The sequence below is a fragment of the Anser cygnoides genome, chromosome 3 (genome assembly GCF_040182565.1).
Source record: "Anser cygnoides isolate HZ-2024a breed goose chromosome 3, Taihu_goose_T2T_genome, whole genome shotgun sequence".
Classification (NCBI taxonomy): Eukaryota; Metazoa; Chordata; class Aves; order Anseriformes; family Anatidae; genus Anser; species Anser cygnoides.
Genome location: NC_089875.1, coordinates 26651500 through 26665932, shown reverse-complemented (window position 1 = coordinate 26665932; position 14433 = coordinate 26651500). Strand labels below are relative to the sequence as shown.

The 14433-nt window shown below is 43.6% G+C and overlaps 1 protein-coding gene across 1 annotated transcript in view; it reads right to left on the bottom strand.

Moving 5' to 3' along the window:
- Nucleotides 1–14058, bottom strand: part of EML4 (EMAP like 4) — a 157956-nt gene extending 143898 nt beyond the window's left edge. The window contains exon 1 of the mRNA XM_048057788.2: nt 13847–14058. Within this exon, the coding sequence (XP_047913745.1) occupies nt 13847–13871 (25 nt within the window). The 5' untranslated portion in view covers nt 13872–14058. The remainder of the gene's footprint in view (nt 1–13846) is intronic.
- Nucleotides 14059–14433: the final 375 nt, after the last annotated feature.

Below are 14433 nucleotides of genomic sequence, written 5' to 3'. Positions count from 1 at the left end.
CCTCTCTACCCTTCCCCAGCCCTCACCTCAAATCGTTAGGGCCACGCTGCTGGCTTAGGGAAGGTGGGCTCCCTTCAGCTCTCTGCAGCACAGCAGCAAACAGAGGCTCCCTGCACAGGAGAAGAGAAAACCAGGAATTGGAGAATGCCAACAGCAATGGGAACACGTCCAGGGCAGAGAAACAATAGAGAAAATCTCATCTCTGACAACAGTTAAGAAGATACTCATTTTATTTTATTAACCGACTTCAGCAGAGCTGGAACTTCAAATGCACAGTTTAAAAGCCATAAATACTTGAGTTGAAGGACGGACATTTAACTCCTAGGTGACCCACACTTTCAGCACCACTTCAAATACCAAGATTGGACAAATAAAAGAAAACAGAGGGAATGGACTAAATAGAGGGACACCAAAGGTCCACGGCCACTGCAACAGGAAAAAAAATGCCAAGTGATCCCAGTACCCTTGGGGCTCGTAGCACACAAGCGCTGCAGTGATGCCCGGGCAGTGCACACAGCTTTGCCAGGCTCCATCTGGGCTGAGAAGTAAGGCATGTATTTAGCTGCGAGGCTTTGTGCAGGTACAGGGAAAAAAAACTGCTTGGTGCTTGTGTACCTTGCAAGCTTCATATGCTTATCTTTTGAAACACCTTAACGCACAGGGAACAGTGCTAGACAGCTTATGCTCTCCCTAGTTGAAAAGGATCACCACTTCAACATCTAACTATTAAAATCCAAACTAAACACTCTCCTAACCCCATATTCCTCTAAAGGCAAAGAGTGGAATATATGCATAGAACTTTTTTTGTATTAGACACACATATACGATGAATGATCAAAAAGATCATGATTCAAAACTCCAATGACTTCCTACCTGAAAAACTGTCATCGTAGCTTAGAAAACAAAATGCTAGATTAAGTACCATTCAATGCTATACAACTCATTGACAAATTATCCCATTAAAAATGCAACATAAGAGTCCTTCAAGCAAATCATATTCTCCTGTGTTCTCCAAAGCACACCAGGATATTTAATCCAAATGAAACAATTCTGCAGTACACCAATCTTACTGTGAAAGGGCAGAGGAAAACAGAAACAAGCACGTTGATATCATATAAAGCATTGTTGGACTGGCACACACACACACCAAAAAAAAAGACAAGTAAGGATAGGATTTATACTGTAAATGTTTTTAAGTACAAGTTTTAGTAGGATGCTTACTGATGTTCAGAAGCATGGGATCTCAATTCTCCACATCAACAACAGTGACTAGTAGAGCCGTATGTTAAGATATATCTTCAAAACAATTGTCCCAAAAGCAGCCAACAGCAAGTTCAAGACCCACAATGAAACAACAGCGACAATGTTGCTTGGCTTACAAGCCCAGAACAGTACACAGCTGTTTAACAAGAGCCACCCTCTCTCACAGGTAGAGTTCTTGCAAATACCAAATCTAAATGTATGGAATTGTCACTTTTGCAGGACCAAAGAGATATTTTCTTTGTATTGCACAGTCACGGCAGGTTTCTTTTCCCCTTCCTGTACCATACACGCTATGTACCTAACAATTCTAAAGAAATAATTGAAGCAGATAACCTGGAATATTTAACTCTCCTGGCCTGCATCAATATCTTTCCCATTTCCTCTCTCCAATGCGAGTATAAACAATAAGACTTCTATTACACCGCAGTCTTAAAGCAACTCATTAGGTATATTTGCACTGTAATCAAGTACAAATAGGCACTTTCCATACAATGCATCTTAAAAGAGAAGCTTGCATCCACAAGATTATTTAAGTAACTACTAACATCTACAGATTTGGCAACTAAATATGAAAAATGGAAATCTATTTTAGAATTAATTTCATCATTAAACAATAACTTTCTAGATTTTTTCACATCCTGAAGTTTTTTGTTGTTTTTATTTTTCCAGTTCTTGGCTGAGATTGTTCTAAACATCAGAGATTTACAAATTTGCAGACTGTGAGTTCAGATCCACTTTCTTTCCATCTAAACCAGCTAACAAGGAAAAGCTTGAGGACAGATGTTAATATCATATGAAAATTACCTGTACTCTGCACACTTTAGAAGTTTCCAAATCAAGTAAGAATTTACATTGTTTTGCAATACGAATGACCGATGTGCTGGCTAGGTTTCCGAGACGCAACACCTGAGACGCTGCTGCACTTGGGGGTCACCAATCGCTTCCTCCCAAACCACCAAGGGATGAGGACAGAGCAGCAGCTCCTGGCACAAGAGCAACAGAGATGGATATGTGTCTGTTTAAGGCTCGTGCCTGAGCACCAAGGTTAGCTGTGTGAGCTAGCAGCACAGCAACAGCACCATACCAGAGCACTGTTTTTAATGAAACACGAGCAAGTCAGATCAAGTGTTTAGGAAAAAAAATACATGTTTTTCAAAAAATCCGAATTGCTTATGTTCTCTGTTACTATGCTTAATCCTCATTTTCTCTGTTTAAAAGGAAAACAACTCTGGAAATATTTAAATATTGAAATATTTTTTCCTCATATCACTCACCTCTGTAAAGAAACAGAATCACTAAACACTAAAAATATAGCTTCCTTTAATTCCAAAATAGCAATAACAAACATTTGTAGGGTTTGATGGTAGTTTTTGGTTTTCTTTTTTCCCCCCACTTTTTAAAATCAAACAGAACAGAAATAAAAAATATAAAGCAAGACTAAATACTTTCCCATAGAAAAAAAAATCTAGAGAACCCAGTTCCATTAGCTTACTGAAGTAAGGAAATGTTGCTTTATTTGTAGAATTAAAGAACATTATGCTGTTATTCTGAACCCGTAGTCATTAGAAAATATATTAATACCTGTACTAACCTGCCTTTCCAGGTTTGGTCTCATCCCCACTGGCTACTCTGCGCCTTTAGCCTACTACATTTCTCCATAAATTCTGCATCCTCTGTAGCAAAACGGCATCTTTTCGCAGTTCCTATTCCCTCTAACCCAGCCTTTCATAAATTGGGTCCCCAGCCACATCAGCTGCAAGAGAAATCTGGTATGGGATGAGAAACAAAAGGAAAATACAAGCAGGGAGGCGCAACAGAAGAGGCCTCGCTGCTTATTTTCCTTTTGTTTCTCATCCCACACCAGATCCTCCAGGAAGTTTTTCCTGGAACAAACATGTTTTTCTAAGCTCTATTCTAATGAAATCTTCCCCCCACCCCCTTTCTAAAAATCCAAGACAAGAGGTTGGTTAAACGCACATTTTTCAGAATGGAAGTGAAAATGGCTGAGCTTAACAGTGCCAGAAGACAGAAACCACGCAACTGCCTGTGCTGGTTTTTCACTCTGAACAAAAACTGGAAGTTATACATGTGTACCACACTTTGAGACACTTCTTGATATGCAGGTAAAGCACAGCTCAGTTTGAAAACAAATGCACATACCAAACTCACAATAAGATTTCAGGTATTTATTAGCTTCATACTAAATATTTGCCTGAGCTAGAGTAGTTTCTGCAGATCCAGGCCATTAAAAAGGAGTTATAACAAATTAAAATAAAAATGTTGAGAAATAGAACCAGCATCTCCCTGAGCTAACACATTTTTAATGCAACACACACACACAAAAAATAAATCACATTTACATCAGAAATACTACTATCAAGTCCACATCAGCTAAATAAATGGCCTTATTACTCTGATTCTTTAGTGTAAAGAATAAACTCAGAGAAATCACACTATTAATCATTTCACTATACCTACCTCCAAAAGTACCTTAATTATTCATATTAATTAAACATTCACTCCTCTAGTAAGAATTCAGCCCAAGAATTCTGGAAGACAAAGAACAAGCAGATTGCCTCCATGGCCACAGTCTAACTGTTGCCATACCTGTTCTGACCAATCCTTGACCCATCTAAACACCTTTCAGAAATACTGTGGTCACAGATTACTGAAAATATAACACATATTCCACAAATTTCTTCAGGCCTGTCAATCTGACCTCAGTGCTGGGGAAGTTCATGGAGCAGATTATCTTGAGTGCCACCACACAGCAGTGCCATCATGCATCACTTACAGGACAACCAGGTGATGAGGCCCAGTCAGCATGGGTTTATCAAAGGCAGGTCCTGTTCGACTAACCTGATCTCTTTCTATGACAAGGTGACACACAGTGAATGAGGGAAAGGCTGTGGATGTGGTCTACCTAGACTTCAGTAAGGCTTTTGACACCGTTTCCCACAGCATTCTCCTGAAGAAGCTCAAGACTTGGACAAGCGTATACATTGTTGGATTAAAAACTGGGTGTGGCTGGGCCCAAGGAGGTGTGGTGAATGGAGTTAAATCCAGCTGGTCACTAGTGGTGCCCCCCAGGGCTCAGTATTGGGCCCAGTTCTCTTCAATATCTTTATCAACGATCTGGATGAAGGGATCGAGAGCACCCTCAGTAAGTTTGCAGACACCAAGTTAAGCGTGAGTATTGATCTGCTCGAGGGCAGGAGGGTTCTGCGGAGGGATCTGGGTAGGCTGGACTGATAGGCCAAGGCCAACTGCAGGAGGTTCAACAAGGCCAAGTGCCAGGTCCTGCACTTGGGGCACAACAACCCCAAGCAATGCTACAGTCTTGGGGCAGAGTGGCTTGAAAGCTACCCAGAGGAAAGGGACCTAGGGGTATGGGTGGATAGCTGGCTGAATATGAGCCAGCAGCATGCTCAGATGGCCAAAAAGGCTAACAGCATCCTGGCTTGTATCAGAAATAGTGTGGCCAGCAGAACTAAGGAAGTGATTGTTCCCCCGTACTCGGCTCTAGTGAGGCCGCACCTCAAGTACTGTGTTCAGTTTTGGGCTCCCCACTACAAGAAGGACATCGAGGTGCTGGAGCATGTCCAGAAAGGGGCACGAGCTGGTGAGGGGTCTAGAAAAAAGGTCTTATGAGGAGCGGCTGAGGGAGCTGGGGTTATTTAGCCCAGAGAAAAGAAGGCTCAGGGGAGACCTTGTCACGCTGTACAATTACATTAAAGGAGGCTACAGTAAGGTGGGGATTGGGCTCTTCGCCCAAGCACCAAGTGATAAGACAAGGGGAAACAGCCTCAAGTTGCACCATGGGAGGTTTATGTTAGATATTAGGAGAAATTTCTTTACTGAAAGGGTTGTGCAGCATTGGAACTGGCTGTCCAGGAAGTGGTTGAGTTGCCATCCCCAGAGGTCTTCAAAAAACATGTAGACTTAGTAGGATGGTTTAGTGGTGGGCTATAGTACTAGGTTAAAGGTCAGACTAGATGACCTTAGAGGTCTTTTCCAACCTGAATGATTCTTTGTAAATCTAGAGGACAGCAGTGTCAACAAGTCATTTTTCTTAAATGTCATATCATTTTCATGGAAAAATGCCATACCACATCCCATGGTGCTTAGAAACCAGAAATGCAGAAATCCTCCTAACCCCAATGCATGAGAGACTAAAAACAACAGCGATCTCACAACAGGGCTTATCACAGCTATCACAAATCTGTCAGGAGTGACTCAGAGCTCTTTCGTGTTTATCCCATGGAAGAAAAAAAATGCACAGAATTTGGGCTACTTGTTATTGTTGTCTCCCTTCACTCATGATTTTAACATACGTGTTTAAAGTTTAGGAAGAAAGCACTACAGCCACACCGACCACTAATTTCCTGCTTGATACCTCTGATGGTATTTGCATAGCACACACTGGGACAGGAGGTAATAGCAGTTCTATGCAGCACTTCATAGCTAAACAAAGTTCTAATTTTCTTCTTGCTTGAGTTCTTGTTCAAAAAAGCTAACGTGATATTATGCAGACATGAGTATTGCTACGTCTTGAGCCTTGCAACTGAGAAATTTTCATTTATGGTTCTTACCCTTGAAGGTTCCTCCTCCCTGCACCTCTCTTCAAAATCACCAAGAACGAAATTTGTAGGAATGTTCTCCTGAACTTTCATGCAAATTCCAGCAATAAAAGTGCTAAACTGAAACAGTTCCTGCAGTTTCGTTCCATTTCACGTGTTCAGATTTTTCAATACCTACTGCTTCTGGAAAGGAATTTGGTCAACGATACGCTATCTAAAGGACATCTACAATTCAAAGCCACTGCAAAGTTTGTTACAAAAAACAAAATGAGGTTTTTACTGGAGGATGTGTAATAAAATCTTAAGAAACATGGTTATTTTTTAGAAAGTGATGTCCAACCTCGAAAACTGAACCTGCACGAAAAACTTTTGGCTTTCTACTGCCATTTTTTAAATATAACTTGCCAATGAAATTCAGTGGTCTAATTAACTACAGATCCATGTAAAACACACAACAGGAAACCTCTTAGGAAAATGGCATGGTCTACTGGTAACTGTGAATAAGAGGGAAGGAAACAAACTCGAGCCCACCCTCCTGCTGTTGTTTTGTACTCAGATGGGTGCAAAGCTCATCAGAACCCTGGATTAAAGGTGACATTTTTCCTTTTGTTCTCTAAAACAGAAACAATGTAACATACAGTAAGCTGTAAACAAACTAATAGTTCTGCCATTTATTTCATATATATTTGGTGTTGTTAATTCAGTTGCTTGTGAGTGTTTGCTCACCACAGCAGCTGACTGAAATTTAGCATTTTAAAATAGTATCTATTACTCTTATGCCATAAATTCATTAAAAAACATAAAATGTGGTAAAATCATTACCTCTTGTATTTAGACAGCAAATATGATTTTTTCTTGGTAGCAGCCATTTCTTGCTTTTGTGTCCTAATCCAGAATAATGAAATCCAACTATTCTGTCTTTAAAATCATAAAGTTCTCATGAAAAAGCATTTTCATTTCCTTTAGCTAAACCACATTTCTAGGCTTAATTTGCAGCATCCCTTTAGAGAGCCAAATCTTGGGCTTAAAAGCATTTGTGACTTTAATTTATCCACTGGGTTTTAAACTCCCAATTTTCCCAGAGGATTATGAAAGCCTGCCAATTTAGCTTGATGCATTAGAACTGTTTACACAAGTTCAAAATACATTTAAACATAAAACAGTTTGGTTTCAGCTCCCCCTACCCCCCTCTTTTTTTTTAAGCTCAAATTAACTGGAAGAACAAGTGGGAACCAACTCCAGACTGGAACACTGGACTCAAAGTTAGAGGTGAGTTTCAGTGAAACACAAGAGAATCAGACAAGAGACAAGACTGACTGTTTTTCACTAACTTAATACAACATCTGAAATCCAAGGTAGATGAACCTCTCCAAAACTATAGCGTAGCTTTGTACAGCAGATCTGTGTTGGTTCATCTCTTCCCCTTCCATTACATTTTTATTACACGTAAGAGTCATACACATATACAAACAGCTCTAGAGAGATAAATAAAATGTATATAACATGAAGTGTAAGGCTATTTCTACAATAAAACAGATTTGCACTCAGAAAAGTATCCTGCCTAAAGGCTGCAAGACCATGCAATCCACTCCACTAGACAGGTGCGCACCAAAGAAAGCAACTGGATTCTCCAACACTTGCTAAAAAAAAGTTGTCCTTCCAAATGAACAGCACGTCACACAAAGTAGAACAGAACAGACACTAGAAAGTCAGGAGAGCAGTCGGGAAAACAGCAGTTAAAGAACATCAAGACACATCTATATTTAGTAAACAAGTTAGGCTGGAACTATTGAAGATTAGCAGAAAAGGCAACCTACTGAGAGACACAAAAATAAAAAAATAAAAAAAAGTATTTCATCCAATCAAGTAAGAAGTCGTAGGGCAGAAAGCTTAAGAAGAATACTGCTACATACCCTCAGTGAATATTACATGAATACTTAAAACACAGAGCCAAAAGAAAAGAATATTAAATAAAAATAAGAAGTGAAAAGGGAGTGAGAAGGAATAAAAGAAAAATGAAAAAAAAAACAGAAGAGAAAAACATTTCATGTGTTCCAAGATTTAGCAATAAACTCAGACTTTTAATCTCTCTGGTGTCCCTCTTCACATCCCACCCCTCCAACAGCACCACCCATTTACATCCACTGACCGACTTATCAACTAAAGCTGCAAGCTTGTCCACGAACACAACCTTTCTAAATCAGAGCACGTGTGATTCCTAAAGATGACTCAAAACTCTCGGAGGAGCTTGCATGGGGTTTCCAGGTAGCCATCTTTCAGCACCTGATGAAAGAAAACCACAGAAAACTAAAGTTCTGCATTGATTTGAACAAGCAGATAAAGAAAAAAAAATCCCATCAAACTGAGTGCTTGGACTCATTTGTTTACAGAGAGGAAAATCAGGCAAGCAGTGGCTCCACCTGAGCTCGTGGGCAACTGTAAAAAGATTTCTTGAAAAGGAAGTTAGTGAAGCTTATAAAAAGCTGTTTATCAGGTGATTCTGAACTCCTAAACAGAAGAATGTCCCTACTAGAAACAGCCAACACCAGCAACAGCACAGAGACCTGCACTGTCATCATACATGCCACGTGTTACAAAATTAATTACCCTCTAACACCCTCCCTATTACATTATGTGTGGGTAAAACAGGAACAACATTCTTGGCCTTAAAATCACATTCATTAAGGATTAGATTTAGCAAAGACCTAAAGAAAGAAGGGAAAAATAAACCTCAATAATTGATAGAAACCACACTAAGGGAAGCAGCTACTTTGAATAGCAAGGAGTGGCAAACAGAATCTCCCTGCATGTTACTAACAGTACAATTAGCAAGGTAATGCTGTTAAAAAGAGAAAAGTGCTTCAGAGGATTTGTAAGAGTACTGTTCTTGACCAATTTTTTCCTCTTAAATACTTCAGGATATAAAACACAGGGAAAAAAATCCTTATAGAGCAGGTTTTTCAGAAAGAGAAAATTCTGTCAAATAACTATACTTCCCATATCAAAAGTATTCAGTTAGAGAGTATGAAGTACACACCATAAGGCCAAAAATTATACTCAGCATCCCAGGCATTAAAAGCCTTTCTACAGGAGAGAGAAGAGAGACTTTTTAACAGACTTTCCTGCGTTTGGGGTTTATGGTTTCTTTGTTTTTAAAAGCAAGAGTGTTATTCACAACCAGGCTAAATATTGCCAATTGCTCTGTGCAAAAGAGACTGTTTTTTAAACACAGTCCTTTGCTTCTCAGCTGGCGACAGCAAAGGGCTGCTGCTCACTGCCCACCAACTAAAGCCCATGCAAACAAGAGGTGGGCCACCACTGAGTTTCTAAAGCAAATGGCCTGTCTTCTTGGCTGTTCTTGTTTAGTCACCCCGGTACCAATCATCCTTCTCAGGCAGGATAGACTTGCGTCCTGCCAAAGTTTTTATTTTTAAGAACACTAGCACACTGATAATAGCACAAAGCACTCCCATGAGCACAGCCCCGTGAATTAAGTTGAATTCACTGCCTGCGGACTAGAAGGGCAACTGTTTAAAAAAAAAAAAAAAAAGTCTTTATATCCTAGCCTAAATAAATGACAACTTGCTGTTGCATTCCACATGCTCATTTTTCTCGGTACAAAACCCAGCCACAGATTAGTCACAATGCACTTTCTTCATATGCTCTCAAGACACAGCGCACTGGTGACCACTAGATCCTTTCTGCTCCAGTTCTCCTGCCGCCTCCAGCGTACCTGCCTGTTCATCACTGGGGCCAGAGAAAAGCCTTAAAGGACTTTAGCAAAGCCAGAGCTTCAATAAACTCTACTGGCTCTTCAAATCCAGAAGAGGAGCACATCCTCATAAAAGTGCCTCAGCAGTTATCCAGTCCAGCCTCAGTATAGCTATGAAACAGGTATGTTTTCAAGCAACTTTTATGCAATACTCACCATAAGAAATGAGGAAAAAAAAAAAAAAGAAACTGACCTACATGCCACCCCTTCTGTTAGTAGTAGTTAGATATGCTACAGTTAGTAGCAGTACACACAGTGACACAACACATAGATCCCATGTAACAAGAATCACTTTTTCATTTCATTTCTCCAGCTCTCCCTCTAGTAACATGAAAGAAAAGCCTCACTCTCCACTTAGTCATTACAGCTCTCCTTTGTCTTCTTTCTCTGAAAAATAGGCCTAAGCTCAACTACTCTGTTTTTTTCTTTAATCCTTAATTATTTCGTTTGTCTGAGACTTCAAGAGAGGATTGATTTTAATTTCTCTGTGAAAATATTTTCAATCATAGAGAATTTTACAGTAAAAACTGCACCTAAGCTTCAGGGCATGGTGCACAGCTGCACAAAACCAACTGTCAAAATTCGGAAGGTGAGAGCTCTTCATTTACTTCTGTAAGTTCCTATTCTCCCACGGACCTCATTGCTGGAGAGAATCCCATTAAAATGCTTCAGACCACGTTGTTATCATATGCTGGTGACAAAGTTGGAAACAGCTGTACCCTTTTTTTTAATGCATCTGATGAATGTTTCCATATCCGTGTTTACAATCAGTTATTGTTACAGAGCTCAACAAACAGAAGCTTTCTCAGAAGAGAAAACAATGCAACAGCTATAAGAGCAGTGGAAAACTGTCCACCAAAGCACATCTCCTCACCAGCCCATCATGGCTTACTCTTCACAACCCTAAATCTAGGGGGATCAAAAAGATCTCATACCTTAGCCAGCTAACCCTGCAAAAAGTAAAAGGGGTACTACATGAACAGCTTAACAGTTGCCACAGAGAAGTAACACACTGGGAAATGCTTCATGTTAAGACAGCTCTCTGAGACACTTTCAGCTACAGGCATGCATTTGCAGCCCCAAAGAAAGCACCGGTTCCAGAAAGTTAACTTTCCGGCCTGAGAAAGGCGGCAGCATCCTCCATGCTGTGGGAGGTTCGCAATACAGTAAAGCCAACCTAAGAGTTTTGTCCGCAGTGCAGTCCTACAGCCTTCTGCTCGGCCACCCGTTCACTGTGGGCTAACCAGCACCAGCATGAGGGTGAAGGAGATCAAGGGCAGTTGTCTGCAGCACAAAGAGCAGAGATGGCAAAAACAGGACTGCCTTACTGACAGGCTCAGCACCACTATTTCTCACACGGGCTTTTTTTTTTCCTCTTCCCTTCTCTACAAGTGTGTTGTTCTCTTATTTTGGTGGATTTAACATCTCTTTCCCCTGAAGATGCCACCGCTGTGTTGTTTTGATCAGGACCCTAAAGAGAGAGAACTTGGCAGATCCAGAGGCAGACACCCATGCTGTGCTCCTGTCTCGGCGAGGGAGCAGGGCAGAAGCCCAGGCGCTCGGTCCAAGTTTCTGGACTTCTTGTTCCCATTCAGAAGCACATTCTTTCACTTCAAGCGATGCATCTGAAAAAGCGGGTGGCCAAAATTCACTAAGCCCTCAATTCATTGAGCCCTCTGATGAGTGTTGTGTTGGAAATGCTTCAATGTGAGGTAAGGCTGTCTTACTTGACATAGAAAATGGGATTTAATAACCACTTTACAACTGGTGATGTTCAAAATGTACTGAAGTCCCAATAAATATGAAATATTTCTGTGCTTTATCAGGAGTAAATCAATACCTATTGCAGTTGTGGAACTTAACTCATAACACAGATTTATTTTTTTTTCCTGTCTAGAATAATTGCATACTCTTCTCTTATGTACAGTGTTACATAAACATGTCCTAAAACAATAACCGAAACTTTTTTTAAATTACATATTAAATGGTTTCTTTCATCTCTTTATTCTCATAAAAGTTTCAGTGTGGAAGCCAAAATAAAACAGCTGCGTAAAGTATTTTCAACTGCAAGAGACATGTAAGAAGGTATTTCTGCCTGTGCTGGAGGGCATAATCTGTAATAACATTTTGCCTTCCAGATAATGACAGGAGGCATTAAAAGGACAACTTGCTCTCTAATAAGCTCGCTTGACTGGTGGAGCACGCACATACATAGATGGCAGAGTTTTGCCAACAATAATTTTAATTAATTTTTACGTTTCATTCTAAATTACATTAATTTATGGCCTTCCTAAAAGGCGTTTAGCTGACAGCTAATTAAATTCAAGCCATTAGATTTTAATTAGAGATGTTAAAAAAAAAAAGTCTCAAAACAATTCACACATCTTGGTGAACGCTACACGCTTGTTATCAGCAACAGCAAACAAGAGACGATTATAAAAACAAGACAGCATGGCTGAAACCTGAAAACAAGCAGGCCACGTGAAGCTTCGTGCTTCGAGGCTGGAGATTCTGGGCATGCCCTCTCCTCAGCCCCACTCCAGAAAACCACTCTGCACCCATGGCTACTATAAAATCAAAATCGGAGTCCAACTAACAATGAACATCACGACATACACTTTAGAAGGCTGAGCTTTGCTTAATCCTCATTAAATTCTAATGAAATGGCAGCGCCTTCTTGACCAAACAGTGAAAAAAATTAAAGGTCCAGCTGGAGCCTCCCTTAATAATGCAAGTGGGATGCTCTGAGCAGCCGATTGCTGCTCCAGTGCAGGGCACTGGGACATCCAACTGGACTGTCTTACTCTGCAAGCAACCTCCGTGCAGGAAAATAATGCTTTATGATTTCAAAATGATTGTCACCCCCCAGCCACCCTCCTCCTTACAACAGTTATTTCTAAATATGGACGTCGGGGGGGGGGGGGGGGGGGGGGGGGGGGGCAGTACTTCACGAGTGAAAGCAGCATGGGTGCTCTTTGATATGTTGATCAATTTCAGTACTGGGTAAAGAGGCTCATAAATATTGAGCGGGTCGTATTTGCATGTGTCACCCACGGGCACAATTTTCCCGATGAAAAATGAGGACAGAACCCTGACAATTTCTTCCTTTTTGATCGGAAGATATAAAATGACCATGAAAGTTACTTGAGCAAGGATAGTGTATCAGGCCATGAGCCAGGCTTTAAAAGAAAAAAAAAAAAAAAAAGCGTACTGTTAATTATGGTGCACCAGTTTGGTTTGGACAGGTGCCCAAAATGCTGGAGTAGACATTTCGAAAACCTTAAAGGTTAGGATCACACTCAGCAGCATTTAAATGAGTCAACGTTTCCAGAAAATCGAGAACTATTCGCTATTATTTCACAGAGGCATTGTAAAGAGAAATCGATCCGGTTTTTTAGCGGAACTGATTTACTCTTCTCCGGGAGACGGACCGAGCCCGCGGGAGGTGCAGCAGGGCCGAGAGAAGGTGCAGGAGGCGAGGGGCAGGTGGGCGCCCCACGCAGGACTCCCCGAGCCGTGCCATCGGCGGAGCTCGCAGAAAATAAACAGCAACGTGCGCGCCTGGCGAGCCCTGCGCTTGGCAATCGCTTCAGCTCGCACTTTTAATCGGGGCCGCTCCGTGCCGTATGCGCTCCGTCCTCTGAGAGGCTGGGAAAGCGGGCTGCCCAAACGTTTTCCTTAAAGCACCCGGCGGCGATTTGCCGCATGCAGCCTCGGGGAAGTCGCCGAGGAGGCAGCCTGTCAGTTTCCTGGGGATGTTTGGGGCGAACATTTCGGCTTTCGGCGCTGCTCCCGAAGGCCGAGCCCGAAGCGGGCGTCCAGGAGCGAACCCCCCCGGCAAGGAGCAGGTTTCCCCCGGGCCGGGGGTCCCGAGAGCCGCTCCCGCCCCCGGAGGGAGGCAAAACCCAAGGGAATTGACGGGAGCAGGGCAAGCAACTAACTCCGGGGAAGCACAGAACAAAGGAGGCAAGTGCAGCCGGAGCTCTCGCAACAGATGGTTTGAAGCTGACCAGATTTCGCGCTGGCATCCCCTCCCTCCTCCTCCTCCTCTTCGCTTTCCTCCCTCCCTCCCAGCGCGGCCAGCCCCGCATCGTCCCCAGCCCCGGCACCCCCGGGTCCCCCCCAAACCGCAGGTGCGCGCCCCCCACGGAGGGGCAGGAGGGCGGGCAGGAGGCTGCCGGCAGGCTCCCCCCGTGCCGTGCCGTGCCGTGCCGTCCCGTGCCGTGCTCACCCAGGCTGCCGGCGAACCCGTCCATTTTGTGCCGGGGGAGGCTGGCGCCGCAGCCCGAGGCGAAGCCGCTGGCGCCGGCCAGGACAGGTTCATTCACCCGCGGAGCAGCGGCGCCGCAGCCCGGCGCTCATGAGCCGCCCCGGGGCGGCAGCAGCTCCTCCTCCTTCCTCCTCCTCCTCCTCCTCCTGCCGCGGCTCCGTCCGTGCGCCGCGACCCCAGCAGGGCGGCGAGCGCCGAGCTCCTCCCGCCGCCGCCAGCGCCGCCCCAGCGCCCCGGGCCGCCGTGCTGTCGTGCTTCCGACTCCGCCCGCCCCTGGCAGCCGCCGCTTCCCCCCCGGGCGGGACGGGGACGGGCCCCGGGACGCGGCTGGGGACGGGGAAGGGGGCGGCTGATCCGCCGGAGCCCGCCGAGCCCAGCCCCGGAGGGGGGGTGGGGGGGGGGATGCCGCCGTGCGGGGTGCCGGGGGGTTTTGGGGAGACGGTGCCTTGCTCCCGGTGCCCCTTCTCCGCGCCGGGCGGCAGCCCCAGCCTTCCTTATTTCACCCTCAGGAGCTTGCACCGCTGGGAGAGCCGGTTGGGCGACCGAGG